General features: G+C 48.8%; 8 protein-coding genes across 8 annotated transcripts; 3 read left to right on the forward strand and 5 right to left on the reverse strand.

Moving 5' to 3' along the window:
- Positions 1-387: 387 nt before the first annotated feature.
- CI109_107119 (uncharacterized protein) lies at positions 388-1226 on the forward strand (the record flags this gene model as incomplete). Its single annotated transcript, XM_032003576.1, has 4 exons — positions 388-551; positions 702-811; positions 942-961; positions 1149-1226. 4 exons carry the CDS (start codon positions 388-390, stop codon positions 1224-1226), a joined length of 372 nt encoding a protein of 123 aa, XP_031861989.1.
- Positions 1227-1689: 463 nt separating this feature from the next.
- CI109_107120 (uncharacterized protein) lies at positions 1690-2705 on the reverse strand (the record flags this gene model as incomplete). The annotated part of the gene is made up of 4 exons (XM_032003577.1): positions 1690-1833; positions 1951-2275; positions 2360-2415; positions 2562-2705. The coding sequence occupies 4 exons, from the start codon at positions 2703-2705 to the stop codon at positions 1690-1692; spliced, it is 669 nt and encodes a 222-aa protein (XP_031861990.1).
- A 594-nt stretch (positions 2706-3299) lies between these two features.
- Positions 3300-4487, reverse strand: CI109_107121 (uncharacterized protein; the record flags this gene model as incomplete). Its single annotated transcript, XM_032003578.1, has 4 exons — positions 3300-3440; positions 3666-4035; positions 4174-4229; positions 4353-4487. 4 exons carry the CDS (start codon positions 4485-4487, stop codon positions 3300-3302), a joined length of 702 nt encoding a protein of 233 aa, XP_031861991.1.
- A 489-nt stretch (positions 4488-4976) lies between these two features.
- On the reverse strand, positions 4977-6904 carry CI109_107122 (uncharacterized protein; the record flags this gene model as incomplete). Its single annotated transcript, XM_032003579.1, has 4 exons — positions 4977-5588; positions 5674-5760; positions 5820-5898; positions 5955-6904. 4 exons carry the CDS (start codon positions 6902-6904, stop codon positions 4977-4979), a joined length of 1728 nt encoding a protein of 575 aa, XP_031861992.1.
- Positions 6905-8224: 1320 nt separating this feature from the next.
- CI109_107123 (uncharacterized protein) lies at positions 8225-10841 on the forward strand (the record flags this gene model as incomplete). The annotated part of the gene is made up of 8 exons (XM_032003580.1): positions 8225-9222; positions 9308-9357; positions 9417-9602; positions 9680-9759; positions 9816-10129; positions 10244-10517; positions 10633-10690; positions 10753-10841. 8 exons carry the CDS (start codon positions 8225-8227, stop codon positions 10839-10841), a joined length of 2049 nt encoding a protein of 682 aa, XP_031861993.1.
- Positions 10842-12827: 1986 nt separating this feature from the next.
- Positions 12828-14608, reverse strand: CI109_107124 (uncharacterized protein; the record flags this gene model as incomplete). Its single annotated transcript, XM_032003581.2, has 3 exons — positions 12828-12913; positions 12985-14477; positions 14553-14608. 3 exons carry the CDS (start codon positions 14606-14608, stop codon positions 12828-12830), a joined length of 1635 nt encoding a protein of 544 aa, XP_031861994.2.
- A 299-nt stretch (positions 14609-14907) lies between these two features.
- Positions 14908-15766, forward strand: CI109_107125 (uncharacterized protein; the record flags this gene model as incomplete). The annotated part of the gene is made up of 3 exons (XM_032003582.2): positions 14908-15208; positions 15361-15508; positions 15679-15766. 3 exons carry the CDS (start codon positions 14908-14910, stop codon positions 15764-15766), a joined length of 537 nt encoding a protein of 178 aa, XP_031861995.2.
- Positions 15767-16238: 472 nt separating this feature from the next.
- Positions 16239-17271, reverse strand: CI109_107126 (uncharacterized protein; the record flags this gene model as incomplete). Its single annotated transcript, XM_032003583.1, has 4 exons — positions 16239-16648; positions 16787-16922; positions 16980-17077; positions 17199-17271. The coding sequence occupies 4 exons, from the start codon at positions 17269-17271 to the stop codon at positions 16239-16241; spliced, it is 717 nt and encodes a 238-aa protein (XP_031861996.1).
- Positions 17272-17286: the final 15 nt, after the last annotated feature.

Raw genomic sequence — 17286 nt, forward strand, 5'->3', positions numbered from 1 at the left:
AATAGAATAGAAGAGAAAGTGAACCCTTCTTTGGTCTCGGATGTAATACTGCGGTTCGTAACTCGTATGGGGTATCGTGAGAATCGAGTTCCCTCAAGATGCATACGATGTCCCCTGCATGAGAGTATCGGTGAGAAGAAAGCTTTTCGTGGGATATTCTTGGCACAGATACAGATCATCCATCAACGACATACACACAATACACAACATACAACACACCCCCACGGTGGTCTGTGCGAAGAACACGTTGAAACCTTTTACAACGATACTTTCCCTCAGTTGAGCTTTCTGATACTACAGATCAGTTGATAAAGCGCTCAGCACTTCAAATCCCACTCACCAACTCAACTCAATCCAACTCGCTCTACAACTACAGCACAGGACACAATGCGATCTTCACCTCTGTCTTCGATCATCCTCACCCTCATAGCTGGTTTTCTCCTCCTTACACCTTTCACATCGTACGCCGCTCCACTCCAAGCTCGAAAGGATATCGAACCTATCGTGGTGGGAGTGTATGAATGGGTGGACAAGTACGATTTCGCAGGCGAGTAAGTCGCCTCATTGACATCTTGCACAATCACAATACTTCTTGCAAGGCTTCCATACCTTCCTTGCTACAATCATGTCCTTGCACTGCTCTCGAAAGAGGCTGCTCTAGCTTCAACTTCGATACTGACTTGTCTCTCCTATCTGTTCAGATTCAACCAGATGTGCGATCGAATTTTTCCAGATGACGAAAAGACCGCTCGACCTACCAACGTTGAGAGATTCGTAATGGCCACCGACCATATCGGGAGTGATCGAAGATGTGAGTGATTACATTCCTTTATTGTTTGGCACTGGTGGCTATTTCGAGAACGAACAAGAACACGGTGTCCAGCTCTTCTTCGTGCATCATTGCGTTGTTGTTGAAAGTGCTGACTTTGTCCGTCGTGTAGATAATGCCACTGTCAGCTGTGTGAGTATGCGGTTTTCAACCCTTTCATCATCTCAACTCCCTCCACACCACCTATCCCCTCCTCATCAACCTCACCTCATCACCCCTATATCCATGGCATGATCGAATAACTCCCCTATGCTCTCCTCATCTGGCATTCCTTGTGTCGCGCGATCATGTAGCTGATTCACTCCCCTGAATAAACTAGCTCTACCACCGCTCTGACAAGGACTATCACCAAATCGCCGCCCATGTCGCTCGTGACCTCGGTGCGAAGGTGTACTAGAACCTCCTCTGACAGCGTGCCACTGTCGAGATCGATTCGTGTATAGAAGATATAGAAAGAATGGACATTACAAGGCGATATATATATATTTGGAGATAGGAGATAGGATCAAGTGCGCCGACTTGCCCTGTCACGGTTATGTCTGTATCCATATAATTACTGTATAATAAGATTCTTACGGGCAGTATATACGCCATCATGCTATACGTATAAGATACCATGCCGTGCAGTGCACTGAATGTATAGGATGGCGTTGACGAAGTATTGGTATGGCGATGAGCTGAGTTACAGCGATGTACGATCTCCAATAGACTATCGACACAGAAACGTGGATGATTGTAGATCCTTCGTCTTTATTACATGAACCGACGTAACGACTAGTCCATTTCTAGTCTACTGTAAGCCAACAAAAACACCTGCCTCGTCCTCAGCGTCCTCGTCCTCGTCCTCGAGGGCGAGTGTTTCACTCCGCCACATGCTCGAAGAACAAAACGGGTCGGACCCTCCCACCCATATGTTCCGGAAGAGGGATATCTACCTCCATAAACTGTTTGAAACCAGCAGAACGTAATGCCCCCGCCGAAGCTTGGTTTGCCTTTTCGCAGAACTGCCACCGGCGAACAGTGTCAGTATATATAGCGTACGAGTAATTACACCTCAGACAGACAGACAGACAGACAGAAAGACCCAAGCTGGCGGTTGGAGGTTTGCGCCTTGTACTCACCGCAAGAACCCTTTTCACCCCTACCCACGTAGCGAACCCCACAGCAGCTTTGATCATCCCCTTCCCTATCCCTTTACCATGATAGTCCGGATCCAACTGGTACGATACTTCCCAATTACCAGGCTGATGTACACTCTCTCCTAATGAGATTGAACCTACCAGCCTACCGGTGGAGGTCTGACGGACAGCCCCCAGGGGGAATTTGCGTCCGGTGGGTAAAACAGGGGGTAGGGGGGTAGGTAGGGCAGAAATGAGGGATTGGAGGTAGGTACGATGTAGTGGCAGATGGGTGATTATGTCACGCTGGGCAGAGGAGTGGGTGTAGCTTCGAAAGATCAGAGCATAAGCATGGTCGACAGGTCAGTCCTGTTGTTTTGGTACTTTAGTCTGCAAAGGGGACCACACTCACGGGATATCGCGAAATACTGCCCATTTCTCAACTTCGGGTTTATTGGAGATATTGATCTGGAACATGCAAGTCAGTACGTTGACTTGAGAACTGAACGCAGTGCGTGCCATTCTTTGATCATGTCGTTCGACCGTTAACATGCACAATATGAACTCCGACGTCGTTAAAAATCAAGGTAGAGAGATAGTGAATGCACACTTACGAGATCGTCGATATCACTCTCTCTCCATGGAGTTAATCTGAAATCTGGGACTCCCTTCAAAGGAATGTACGGCTCGCCCTCCTCGTCCAGAAGTACAGGACAGGATTGGCTCTCATCTCCGTTGTCCCGATCGTAGACCGTCATGTCTAGCTAAATGGCTCCTCCGAGCTGGAGGACGACACAAATGTGTTGTAATCACTTCGATGAGTTTGGTGGAAGCCGACGAGTTCAACGTTCGCTGCTAGTCCAGAGTTGCTGGGTGAGTATCGTATAGACCGACCGTGTATCCAAGTTCGTTCGCTGAAAAACGAGTGTTCGTTCGTCGGTGTACTATAATAACCACCGTCGTTTCAAGTGTACCGCATGGAGTCATTCATCACCCACCAGCTTGCTGGTCAACCTCCACATTCGAGTGGAGTAAGAAAGACGCACGCACGCCATCGCTCATATCCGACCGGACGCGTCTATTTTGGGTCGTGCATATGATTTTCTCTTTTGCCATCTGGATGGAAAAGGACATCAGTTCATCACATTATTGTCCAGTGCGAAGTACATGAGCTCTTTGTATGAATTCGCATACTACTCTAAGCAGATGTCTAGTTGTCTATTTACACCATCGTGACCAGTTGTCAGGCTACCTTACTTCCAAAGGGTCGACCGTGAGACATCCCTTCTACTACGCTTCACTACAAGTACCAGCTGGACTAGATGAATACTCCCGCTCCTCTCTCTATTGCCCTACAAAAGCTGTTCGAATGAATAACAATCTTTCGTCATCCCTCCTTTCTCCTCTGGCCAAACGAGCTGAATGATTTTGACTTGCTTGAACCCGTTCTTGCGAAGTACGCCTCCTGAAGGGGCGTTGATCACCTCGGCGGTCTGCGAAGTTTGGAAATGAGATCAGCCCTTCAGTCATGACCACTACTGCGACGATGCGACGAGAAGAGCCATGTGGATGTACTGCTGTATGTGATGCTTCCTATCGTTGGGCGAGCTCAGAGGAGAGCACTGGTGGAGTGCACAGGTGACAGAGCCACCGCAGCAGTATCACAGACACAACACAACACGAGAGAGTAGGGAAAGCGGAAGCTAGAAACAACTTACCGCATTGACCTTCTTCACCCCTTGCCATTTCAAGTATTCCAAAGTAGTTTTAATCATAGCGCTCCCCACCCCTTTCCCCTGCCATTGACTCGACACATTATATGCCATCTCCCACACTTCTCCGTCCTCGAACTGCGTTCCTCCCTCCTCAACCTCAACGGTGGAGTGAGAGAATGACGAGGTCGGACCGACATACATATCACCTATGAGACGACCGGATGGGACGTGACGCAGTACGCCAAAAGGGAAATAGCGCGAATCGAACTTGGTGAGTGGGACAGGGTTCGGTAAAGTTTCTGTGATGAGTTTGACGAGAGCTTGTCGTTGAGGTAGAGCCGAAGTGACAAAATCCATATGCTCGACGGTGTATCTGCGAGGTGGGGATCGGAACGGTGCATCAGCGTCGGACAGTAATAGTGACCTCAGCTGAGATTAGTACAGTCATTGAAGAGGGGGATGGAGAGTGTTGTACGTAGTCGCTGTCGCTGTCGTAGATGAATAAACTCACGGATAAGGTCTACGCCATGACCATTTCCCAATCTCAGGATCGTTGAACAACTTGATCTGTGCGCCTCCACACACATCAGCGCATCGTTCTATATATGTATCGCATCGCGTATGACCTCATGAAACAGGGTAGAGGTTGATGCCGGAGTTTCTTTCGCTCACACGACAAGAATGACTCACCAGATCATCGTCGTCCGTTTCGAGGTATGGGGTTAATCTCAATTCCGGATGATTGGGAATAGAGAGGTATGGCACTCCTTCCTCATCAATCTTGACAGGACAAGGCGTTGTGGTTGTTTGACTGAGCAGAGTCATTGTGCGTGCGTGTGTGTGTGTGCTTGAGTAGCTGACAGATTGACTGAATTCGTTACACTAGGTCTGGCTAGCTGAGTTTCAACGTCGTGCGTTTCGGCCTGCCGTGCGTTTCTAAGGAAGTTGAATAGGATTCCTCGAACAACTCAATTGCTGAGATACATGAGCATCATCTCCGACATCGCTAACATCTTTTGTCATTGTGTGATGACTGATTGACTGACTGACTCGAAAAACAAAGGTTGTCTGTTGTATGACTAAGGCGACTGACCCTTTGACCCATATGATCCATTCATCACAACACCGCGCCTTTTTTTCGGATCTCGGCGACTTTCCCTCGAAACCTCGGAGGACTGTAAGAGCTGATAATGATGATACATGACTCATAAAATCATTATGCATGCGATCATGCATCACAAGAAGCATAACCTGTATAGACATGCAAGACCTACTATCCAAGTATATATGCTACAATCCAATCCCACAGAGACACTACTCCTCCCCCGGACCAATCTCCAACATCTCCCTTTCCACCGGTTTCCCCTCCTTCGCTCTTCCGACCGCCTTCCCCAGCTCCTCCACCACACTACTCAAAATCCTCACTTCCTCTTCCGGTCCCAGCCCATCATCTTCATCACCACTCAACTGTTGGCCTAGATGGAACCCCATCATCGACGCATCGAACATCCCTATCTGATCTCTGAAAGTCTTGACTTTGACTCTCGTGTCTTCCAATCTCCATCGCAAGTCTCCCAAGTTCGTGATCGTATCTCTTGCAAGGTTCAAATCTCGTTGGATCAGCTCTGTCTTGGTGGGTTCGCCACCGACAACAAGATGGGTAGACTTGTCAATTACGCGTTTCCAGATCGGCGATCGATCTCGTTCTTGTTCCAGTTCGTGACGAGTTGTGTGCAGGTGCATCAACAGTGTCGAGCCGTGCGAAGACGCCCGAGAGGCATGTTGGACAGACGTGGAGGTGAGGTGGTGGAGAGTGTCGAGTGTTGACGAGAGGCGAAGGAGAAGGGAATGAAGCTTGCGTGAGAGGGTCTCAGGTGACGGTCGGGAGGCTGGAGGTAGCGATAAGAGCTGTACAAGACGGGAGAACTGCAAGACAACGAGTCAGTCACGGAAAATGGCGCATTTACCAAGCAGTAAAACAAAATGGCACACGCCACGCCCATGTACTCACCTCCCACTGCATCCAGCTGAAAGCGTTGACGCTCATCGAGTCAATGTTGACAATTTCATCGGAAAGGTCCCTCGTGAGGTCACCAAGCTGATCCACCGGAGCAGCTATCAGCATCTCTCTTGTCTGGTCGCCGTACCCAAACTCACCTCGATCAGCTGCTGTCCCACAATTGCCTTGTCCTCCAAATTCGACCCGGTCAGTACGGCCACTCCGAGTTCCCAGACTCTGCATAACGTGTCAGTCCTGCTCATACGCCCCGGAATATCAAACACTATACGCACCTCACATACTCCAGTCCATTCGCCAAGCCACCTTCACCCAACATTCTCACACTATCGAATATATCCCTAGCACCTCTCACTTCCTTCGTCAGAGCCCTTGCTACCTGTCCGACATCCACCTCGTCTCCCTTCTTCTCACTCGCCCATCTCCAAAAGGGTCTGGCCTTGACCGTGGTTCCGTTCCCTACGAGTCCACTGGAAAGAAGACTGAGCTGACATCCCACACCTGCGAGAGCACATGCTGGTGTTGCCAGCGTCCGAACAGGCAGAAGAAGGAATTCCGTCCCTATTGTGATGTCCCCATCTCCTGGAAGGTTGTTGAACGTTCGAGAGATGAAGTCGTTGGAAAGGAATCGAAGGGATTTGCCGAGTATCTTGAAGATTAGTGAGGGCAGGAGCGGAAGGAGGAAGTAGACAGCGGCGCTGAAAATAGATATCAAAACAAGAGCGTTGGCGAGATGGGATAGGAACGGCGAGAACAACGTTTGTAGTGGGAGTATCAAGAGTTGTAGAGGTGTGAGGAGGATGTTGAGCGTGTTCACCAATGCCGGACGAGGAGCTACATTTTGGGTTTGTCCTGTCTTGACGGTGGTGTTGGCAGTCCGTGGAGGAGATGTTGGGATAACTACACGTCGTCGTGCTGGATCTCGTCGTCGAGGTGATGAAATCGGTCGTTTGGACGAAGACGTAGCTGATGCGGTACTAGGAGAAGCTCTGCCAGAAGCAGTTGACTTCGGAGTTTTCTTCGGTGTCCGCATGGAAGCGGTAGAAGAAGAGGCATCCATTGCAGTTGGATGATGGTCGGTTTCGGATGAAGATTCCCAAGCGGAGTCGTCGTTGTCAAGCTCTTCGGTGTGTGTAGATATCTCCAGTAGGGCGGTCGGATCCGGAACTGTTTCCAGAGCAAGGGTATATGTGCCAGGTATAGTATGGTGTGAGATGTCTGTCATTACATGTCAAGATAAGAGGTGGATGGGGATGCTTCTGTCTCGAGCATGATAGTGTAGGAAAAAGTTGGATACTTTAGTGACGAGGTTGTGGTGGCGAAAACAGGTTGATCACTCAAACGTCATTCCACGTTTTACAAGGCACGCAGCAACTAAGCAGGGATAGATATGAAAATAATATGATTGATTTCAAGTCGATTCATAGTAGGGGTGCGAGAGGTGCTCATGAGATAAGCAAGTGTCGGTGTAGCCAGGAAGGCCCAGTCATGCAAGGTGATCAACATCTGTTCGCTTGAAATAGTCAGGATGAACATTGCTTGGTCGGAAGACTGAAGCGGGTATAATTTCAGCCCTTGATCGACTGGATGAGCCTCACCCTGGCTTCACACGCGTCCTGTGATCTGTTATCGTAACATGGCCTGTGGACTATGGACTATGATTATCATGGTCAACATGCATGCATGATAACGATAGTAGTTTCGTGAGAAACATCCAGCCAAGAACAAGCACGAGCGGGAACAAAGCAGCACCAGTCAAGACGTCATTCCATTCAGTTGGGTTAGGCTATAATCCAGATCATCTTGAGGCAGCATCCCTGAGCAGGGAGCGAATAGGTTAGGTTCCCACACTTTTTCTCATTGCAGAATGTATAAACAGATCGACAAGACTCCATTTATCTTCTCTTCATCTCTCAACGGCATCCTCATCAAGCTCGTCTACATCTTGCGCCTTTTCTTTTGCAGGAACAGGAGTACATATAGAAGGTGGGACATTCCTTTCACTTCGACCGACCTCGCTCCATTTTGATCCTCATTCTATTTTGGTCCGGTTGTGAACTACCGGTCAAAGCGACAACATTCGTGTCTCGACACACGTGGGACTTCCACCAAGCCAGCCTGGTCTCAACACCGACAGCTTCTATATCTTTAACACTGGCTATCCAGAACATCGAGCATTCGGCGACCCAGGATAAATAGACGGTAGAAGGAGGATAGGAATAGAATAGACAGCGGAGGTAAAAAGGCGATAACAGCGATTGGCGATTTTCAACTCCCAATCTTACGAGAGAAAAGGCAGCGAGAGGAATCAACGACTTTGTTATCTTTCATAACACTCTAGATACCATTGGGGGTGGTGCGACGAGCACGGGTGTAAATTCGACTTACAACCTCATAATACATCGTCAAGCTCGTGTTGATCGTAACGACCACATATAAACAACGACTTTCTCAACGTAAGTCGCCTGAACCAACCCTGGACTAGGTTGTTTCCCTGTGATCGGTTACCAAAGCTCCAGCTGATACCACTCTGCACGTGTGTTAGATGACCTCCTTCATACCCACCAACATCCTCAACGCGACCACCTCAATCCTCTCCCCTCCTTCCCCGACGAAGATCAGACTAGCACTCTCGCCCGTTGCCGGTGCACCTTTGTCCAACGACGCGACGTTGATCCCATCAAAATACCTCAGTGAGAAACGTGACGAAGACGAAGGATATCCCCCTTCACCCGTCGTCGACCTCAATCAAGCTCGTGTGGGCCAGACCAGCTCTTTGAACCCACATCCCACGCGACCCACTCCTCAGCCTGGTTCAGATATCCAAACTTCTTCCCCTACACCACCCCTAATCAACCTCGTCAGGTCACCTCCATCAACTTTGATGGATGCCCCCGCAAGAGCGGCAATGAACCTCCCAAACAGTCAGACAGCCGCTGCGCAAGCCAGAGCAGTAAGAGGAGGCGAAGTCAGGACACCGGAGTACGAGATAGATGAGGACGGGAATGGATTCTCCAGTCCATCCGGCTCGAGGAGTAGACTTGGGGAGGAGAACACACCCCTTCTAGCTCCCACTCCACAGTATCCTGATCGACCAGGACTTTCACGTTCTTCCTCCGCCGCTTCGACCTCCTCCAACCGTGGTATCCTTCGACGAATCTTTATCGACCGTTCGACTACCCCGTCACAACATCTCACCCGTCCTACATTTCCACCACCCTCTCTTTCCACCTACTCCCCTATTCCCCCTTCTCCACTATCCATCTCATCCAAAATCAACCTTTTCATCAACCAACTCATCTCAGTTGTCCTCTCCACTTTCTTCCTCGTTCTTGTCGTAGGATGGGCATTGACGGCGGAAGCGGCGAGATGTCTCCCGAGATGGGTATGGCCAGATCGACCGAAGAATTTCCCTTGGGACAAGGAAGAATATTGGAAGAAGGAGGGGAAGAAGATCAGTAAAGATCCCGCGGATTATGCAAAACAGGTCGGGATGGATATAGAGCATCAAACTGTTGAGACGGAAGACGGTTACTATCTCAAGTGAGTTTAGAAACCCTCAATTCTCAAGCGGTCTGAAATATGGCATGCTCGTGGGGTGAGCGTTCAACTGATCCATATCGCGCAGGATGCACCGAGTCATTGACCCAGACGCCCAACCGCACTCAGATGGACGAGGTGAGTTGTGCACCGGCCCCGGATTACGGTGACTCTAGCTGAATGATTTCTGCGTTCAGGCGGATTCCCGGTGCTTGTCCTACACGGCTTGTTCCAATCGTCAGGCTCTTTCGTCACCTCTGAGGATCGATCACTTGCCTTCTGGCTAGCTCAGAATGGAGGGTATCAGGTCTACCTAGGGAACACAAGAGGAGTGTTTGATATGGGTCACAGGAATTTCAGCCGAAATGATCCTCGATTTTGGGGTACGTCTTCCTCAACTGCCTTTCGTCGCGAAACGGCCGTAACGTCGACATGCGCTGACATAACAACCTGATCAAAGATTGGACTATCAGAGAGCTGGCAATGTACGACCTTCCTGCCATGGTGGATCACGTCTGTCGAGAAACTGGATATGACAAGGTGCGTTACTACGTTTACCAAAGTTTTAGTACGACGACTGACATACTCCCTTGAAGATCGCGTTCATCGGTCATTCACAAGGCAACGGTTTAGCCTTCATCTCCCTTTCACTCGGCATGTGTCCTTCACTCGGCAAAAAGCTCTCCTGCTTCATCGCTCTCGCTCCAGCAGTCTACGCGGGACCACTGACAACCGGTTTCCCCTTCACTGCCCTGAACAAGATGGAGTGGTCGAAATGGAAGAGATTCTTCGGAGTGTTGGACTTTATACCGCTCATGAGATGGGCGTATGACTATTGTCCCGCGAGAGTGTTCGCGGCATTAGGATATATAATGTTTGCGTTCTTGTTTGGTTGGACTGATACCAACTGGTGAGTGGGCTTTGAGCACAATTAGACCTGTATTTGCATTTTCGCCCCGGTCATTCCTATTGTTTGGAGACCGGAACTTGAACTATTCATACTGACCTCGCTCGTTTCCCCCAGGCTTCACCGACGCAAAACCAAGATGTTCCGCTTCACCCCCACGCCCGTCTCATCCGCCTCAATCTTCTGGTGGTGTGGCAAGGGCGGGTTCGCCGATCGTAAATGTACCCTTGACGACAGTCTCGATAGATGGTTCGACGACCGATTCCCACCTCTTTCGATCTATTATGGCGGCAGGGACTATCTGGTGTTGACGGAACCGTTATTGGAGAGGATGGAGAAGAAGGAGAAAGACGTGAAGGTTATCAAGGTGACTAAATTGGATTTGAGTGAGGTGAGTCGAACGTAACGTTTTCAGCGTAAAGGGCAGAGCTGCGACCCAGTTCGCACTGAATGAAGGAGATGAATGATGGCCAGGAAACCACCGCTGACTGCGTTTGACGACACAGCACTGTGATTTCTACTGGGCAGCAGAGGCGGTCGAATGGGCATATCTCTCTTTCTTAGGTGAGTCAAGTCTACAAGCCAGACAGCATGATGTCGGAAGTTAATATAGTGGTGTGTCACAGACGATATTGAGAGCACTAGACCACGTTATCCAGACGAAGAGGATCTTCCGGAAGGTGGGACAGAGACCAAGAACACACGAGAGGAGTGATCGTATTGCCAGTGTATATTACTAGATGGGAGTTTCTTGTGTGATTGTAGACAGATATACGTGTGATTACATCTATACATATGAGATCTAATGGGTATGAACATACATGAGTTGTGTTTCAAACCAAGAATAGCAGATGCGACTCATTGCCAGCGAACACGGAGGAGGAATGGAGCAAAAAACAATCGAATTGCTTCTCGCGCGATACTTCTCACTCAATGCATGGTAAATCATTCCTCCATCTGCTCCTGCACGAAACATTGGCAAGCTGGCCCGTATATAACGAAGTCATCCATATAATGGACGATTGAAAAGTACCACACGAAAAATACAAAAAGATGTGCTCCCACTGAGAATCGAACTCAGGGCTAAGGATTGCATCTCTTGATCGAGACTCATAAACTGAATATGAGACCTTCGCTTTAACCGACTAAGCGATGGGGGCAGAAGCGGATGAAAGCGGTGATTTGCGCTGCATTATATACCTTTTTTTTGCTACAAAGAGGAGAGTCGCCTTCCTGTAATGATTCGTTTTCGTCGAGATTGCATCTCAGATAGCCCTTGAGATACATGCAGGATATATGTGATGGATGTTCAATCCCTTAGAATCTTGAGATCAGTTGACAGTCGTTGATATCCCCATAAAGTGACAATCACAAAGAGCCACGCTTTCCGAAACAATACGCTTAACGATCGGAAAGGTTCAACGTATTCACTATGATTAGTGTAAAATTTTCCGGTAACTTACCATGTGAGGACGATACGGGTCAAGCAGACAAGTAAGCGATGATTAGCAGAGCATCATAGTGGAGAGGGTGAAGGCAAGATGTCTTCAATGCCTGATCTGCGCCGTCCCATCCTGTCGTAGTCGTGTAGAAGCGTCGATATGCGATTCTTGAGCAACAATTTGTTGAAGAACCATTGTTGGTAGTCATGATCGTATTGGCTTTGCCATATCATACGGTCGCGATGTCGATCTATTCGTAAAACCGAATTGTCGATTCCATTCTTCTTCGTCCCGATTATCATCATCTATCTCGCAGCATCGCCGTCTGTAGCGTGGTTTCTGTGCAGAAGTCTTTCTCGAATTCGCTGTGTCTGTAGGAGCAGTGGTAACGCTCTGCACATGCGAAACAACCAACTTCTTTTCACTGTTTACGGACTCGGAAGGGACAGATAGGACCAGCTGTGGCTCACTTTTAAAAGCTTTGGTCGACATGGATAATATCGTTCTGGTGTTCAGAGTTGCAAACGAGCGGTGGTGGCCGGACATGGTATGCGGATTGTTTCTATTGATAATGCGTGAAAGGTTTGTCTTTCGAAATTCATGACTTGAGTTACAGCGAACCTTTGAGCATCTGGTGAAAGATCGATCTGAAACGGGTTCTTGAGTCACTTGATGCTATAATCAGCTCGGATCACTACAGGGAGGGACGCCTGCTTCTTTTCGCTCGTGTATCAGGATTTGATCGGAATAGCGAAAATGTTTGATCGACTTGACCGAAAGCTTTGCGGTGACGGTGGCTTGTGTGTGCTCTGTGTGTGCTCTGAGGGTGTGTGTGTAAATTTTAGTGTATCTTCCGTGACACCATCCCATTTTCACACTTGATGGGTTGATGGAAAACTAGGATGATTCTGGATAACACTCTGGGATTGAGCAAAAATCCAGAAACGCACTTGAAGAAGTGTCATAAGTTATTGCGGACTAAGCCAAAAAGAGAAGGAGTGCACATGCGAGGCTGACTGACGTGATCACCGAGCTAAAAGCAATCGAATCGGCGATCTCATGACAACCATGACACGATTCCGGCTACATTCGTGATCTGTTGTTGTTGTTTATAAGAACTTGTGTATGTATATGCTGGTATAAGTGAAAATCGACCATGCGACCCAACCAAAGTGATGAAGAAAAAAATAGGATACCGAAACGAAAACAGTCCTCAACATTGTCCTTTTAAGCCCAATCGCACCTCCTGTTCTTTACGCTTATGCCTCATGTGGCTCAATCTCGTTGCCTTCCCCCAGCTCGGCAGGGTTAGAAGCCCTGTATAGCGACACGAATGGCGAGTCGACTACGATTGGGATATATCGAGGTCAATACGGTTGCCGAAATATTGACTTGATCAACACTATCGGGACTCACCACTCAACTTTCTTCTCGTTTTGGGCCTCTCGAATTTGAGCGGTATCCTATATGCGGTGGTCGTAACCTCCTCTACCAGACTCGCCAACGTATCATTCGATAAAGCCGAACCCATTGCATAGCTCGCAGTTGCGTCAGAATCGGTATGTCGATGTGTCGGTCGGGTAATCGTGATTTCGATAGGTCCAGTCTTGGGAGGCGGTTCGGTCGTCGACGAGTCTAGTGATGGTGGAAGGGGATATTCGTCCACGTCTATGGATAGATCTTCCTCACTTGCGTCGCCGTGGTCGGAACCGTATTCCCATAACGCTTCAAGAGCTGAACAAGCTTCAAATACGGGATCTCCAGCTTCAGTATCAGTTAATTCACGATGATTGGTCGCTCGAGCAGAAGGAGCTACAACGTCTTCTGTATCGGTCCCGTCTGTTGATTGTTGCAAGATGGACTGAGAGGTGTTCAAGGGAAGTGCATACCGACTCGGTTCCCCGTTCGGAGGAGGTAACGGATCGTTGATAAGCGTTTCATATTTCAGTATTCTTCGAGTCGAACGATATTTCGTGATGTTTACCGATGTCGACGATGGAGGTGATACGTTTGTGTTGAGCACGCTCAGAGGTGTGTTTCGTGCTCCGTCAGGGATTACACCTTGTCTTGGTGAGAGGTGGGACGAGCTGCTTCGAAGAGCGGGGTAGGTCATATCGGACGTAGGTGTGTTTTCGGAATCGCTACTTTGAACTATATGGTGCGATGGTGTGGATTTGGATGGTGACGACATGTGATGACGAGGAGCGTAGACGTTGTGCGAAAGGGTGGGCGCATTAGGAAAGGTAGGCAGAGGTATGGATGGTTGAAAAGTGGAAGGGGTGAGTGACGGTGTCGACAATTGTGGAGATGGTGGTGTTCGAGGAGGATTAATCTGGGAAATCTGTGGTAGCTGCGACATCCATTTAGTAACAGCCTTGGAAGAGCGACTCGAAGAGGAAGTGTTGCTCACCAGCTTTGGCGTCTCTGTGCTCCCCACATCAGGGTTATCTGTATTACTCCCTGTCGCTGTGGTGGAATCCTCCGACACCTTTCCACTCCCACTCGCACCGAAAGACATCTTCAACAACTGCATACTCCGTCGTTTAAGCGTTTTTACCTTCTCTTTCGTCCTTCCACCTTCTTCCGACGAATACGTTGCATCACGCTCGCTGTCCAGAGACTTCTTCTTGAACATGCCGAATTTCGTCAATGTCGAAGACTCTGAAGTGACCCTCAAGAAAGTTCGAGAAGGTCGCCGTTGACTATCTTCGCTAGGTTTGGGTTGGTCGTAGTATTCATGCATGGAAGGTAAGAATGTCGTACTGTGGTTGGGGGCAGGAGATAGATGTGATGGACCGACTTCGACCCATGGTGTGTGGAGAGTCGAAGTGGATTGTGAACGCAGATGACGACGTCGGAGAGAGAGCAGAAAGTCGGATGTGGGCGGTGACATTGTGCAGTAGACGTTGCTGCGCAGTAGGTGTAAGTCAACTACAACTTATCGGCGTCGAAAATGTTTGTTGTGGTGAATGATGAAGAAGAACGAAGTAGCGAGGAGCAGATCATGTGAGAGTAGTGATACGAGGACCCTATACCCCATGGCAGAGCAAGGTGTGAGAAAACGAGGTACGGGATACTCTCTCTCTGCCAGGGCAAGGGTTAGGAGCGAGGGAAGCGAAGGAAAAAGAAATAAGTCATTCGCGGGAAGTAACCGAAAAGTGGAGGCACACAACACGATTGACATGAAACACGATATATTACGTAACTTGCTTTCGCGTCGGAATGCAAAGCAAGAACATGGAGGATGGATACTCACGCGTTAATGTCTCAAGGTCCATCATTGTCTTCTCGACATCTCAATCTACCTACTGCAGACATCGCCTCATCACCCTCACCACCATGTCGCACTACGCTTCCAAAACACCAAAACCACCGAGAAGACCCCTAAATCAGCAACCTACTTCCACACTCTCATCGCAACAACCCTCCTCGCGACAACTGACAGAAGATCAACGCGGCGAGATCAGAGAAGCGTTCGACCTCTTTGATGTTGATAAAGATGGTGCGATCGATTATCACGAGCTAAAAGTGGCGATGAGAGCATTAGGGTTTGATGCGAAGAAGGGAGAGGTGATGAAGTTGTTGAAGGAACAAGGTGGGGAGGATGGGTTGATGGATTTCGGAGCCTTCGAGAGGATCAGTGAGTTTGATCAAGGGTTTCGCTTGACAACAGCAGCGAGCAAATTAGGGTCAAGGTCAGAAGGACGGGCGAATGATGGTGTTAAGAGGACTGGACTGAAATAAGCTCGCTGATATAGTATATAATGCTGACTTCCATCCCTTCCACCCCAGTGACCGAAAAGATCCTCGCTAGAAATCCAGAACACGAGCTCCGCAGAGCATTCGAGCTATTCGACGACGATCATACCGGTCGGATATCGCTCAAAAATCTGAAAAGGGTGGCTCGTGAGCTTGGAGAGAATTTGGGAGAAGAGGAACTGTGAGTGTGATCGCTATATTGCAAAGAAGGTATCAAGTGCGGTACTGACAACGATGGTTCGTCTGTTCTCATATCATCTTATTCCTTTACCTCGGCCTTCCTCTTTCCAACCTTTCATACTTCATGTCGCTGTTACCTATTACCCGGCATATCTTTGCAACGCCCCCTAGACAAGCGATGATAGATGAATTTGACCTCGACGCAGATGGCGAGATCAACCTGGACGAGTTCCTCGCGATAATGCTAGATGGAGAATAACCTAATGGATAGATGGACAGTGTTACGCTGATCCAGAGATCGTCCGCACAGTCGCTCTCAGCGTGACAGTCGAGGATATAGTGGTGTGCGCCGGCGGGGCGGTCGCGGTAATGGAGTTGAAGGACGGGAAAGAAGACTTTTTGGGTCATCTATCATGATGTATGTATTCCATAACGACAATTCTGACCGCAACAACGAAGCGGGAGGACGACATGATCACACAAATTGAAAAACCCTATGACAATAGATCAAACCGACAACTGAACCGCCATGCGCGCTTCGTTGGAAATGTAATTCGCCTTGGGTGTACTTTTGCAGAACTCGTCCCTGGATGTCAAAAGTGCTACATGGGTCAAGCGCTACATTACTAATACAGTCCGACTACGGATAGAAGCTCGTGTATATGTTCTCTCGGTTCCGATCCGATCATGAAATAAGACGGTACTAGTAACGTCCCTCCCTTACTCCGTACTTAATAGACGTTCTTGTTCCTGTTCCAGAAATGTTGTTTCCTAGTAGTGGTTGTTGGATAAGTCTGACCCATCACAGGACCTTGATTGCCAACGTATCCTCCTGAAGCATAACCTCCTCCCAATTCCCTATCCCTGCTTCTCCTTCGGTTCGTACAACAGCTGAAACAAACCACGAACGTCGAGAAGAACAAGACGATAGTAGCAGCCAGAGTGAGCCAGATGGCAGTACCGAACGATGCTTGAGCAGAGGTATTGTCGTTGATCTCGTGTTTGATGATTCCGAAGAGGACGAAATCGATTACTAGAGCGGCGAGGGAGACGATGAATGCCAATAGGGCAATGAGAGAGGCGAAGAGGAAACCGAGGCGATCAGAACACAAGGCGATGAGGAAGGAGAGGAATGCGAGGCCTAGGAGAGAATAAGAGAGTCAGCATTAAATGTGAACATTCCGATGAGTGTTGAAGTCGAAGGGAACAAGGAGTGATTGAATATCAAGGAGAAGGTTACGAGAGTCGGAGGGTGTGGAAGGGAGTTTTCGTCACTCACCAGTCGCGATAGGGTGCAGGATCAAAGCCTTTGTCAAAGTCTCCAAATGCCCATTCTGGTAGTCCCACCCAGTGATGGTAGACACACTGGCGATGTCGTAGCCTAACTGAGAGGGGGTACAGCCATGATTGTTGCTCTGTGACGTGCAATGTCAGTCACTCATTCCTCTGCTGGGCCCAGCAGGTCAACTCACGTTGATGTTGGAACAGTAACCGAATACGCCCAGAGTCGCTTTGGCTCGGTTTTGCGTGATGTTGAGGAATGATATGTTATCAATGACAGGTGCTGAAACTGCGAAGGCGGGGCGAAATACAGGTTAGCTCGGAGCAATCCATGTAATGCAGGGCGGTAGGTAATGATATCAAAGGGATTCAGACGGGATTTGAATTATAAGATGAGTCACGCCACTCACTTGTTGATACGAGAAGGAGGACGGTAGCTGCTAAGAGCAAGAATGAGCCGCAATGTATGGGACCCAGTGCCATTGTGAGTCGTTGGGA

This window comes from Kwoniella shandongensis, chromosome 14 (assembly GCF_008629635.2).
Source record: "Kwoniella shandongensis chromosome 14, complete sequence".
Taxonomy (NCBI): domain Eukaryota; kingdom Fungi; phylum Basidiomycota; class Tremellomycetes; order Tremellales; family Cryptococcaceae; genus Kwoniella; species Kwoniella shandongensis.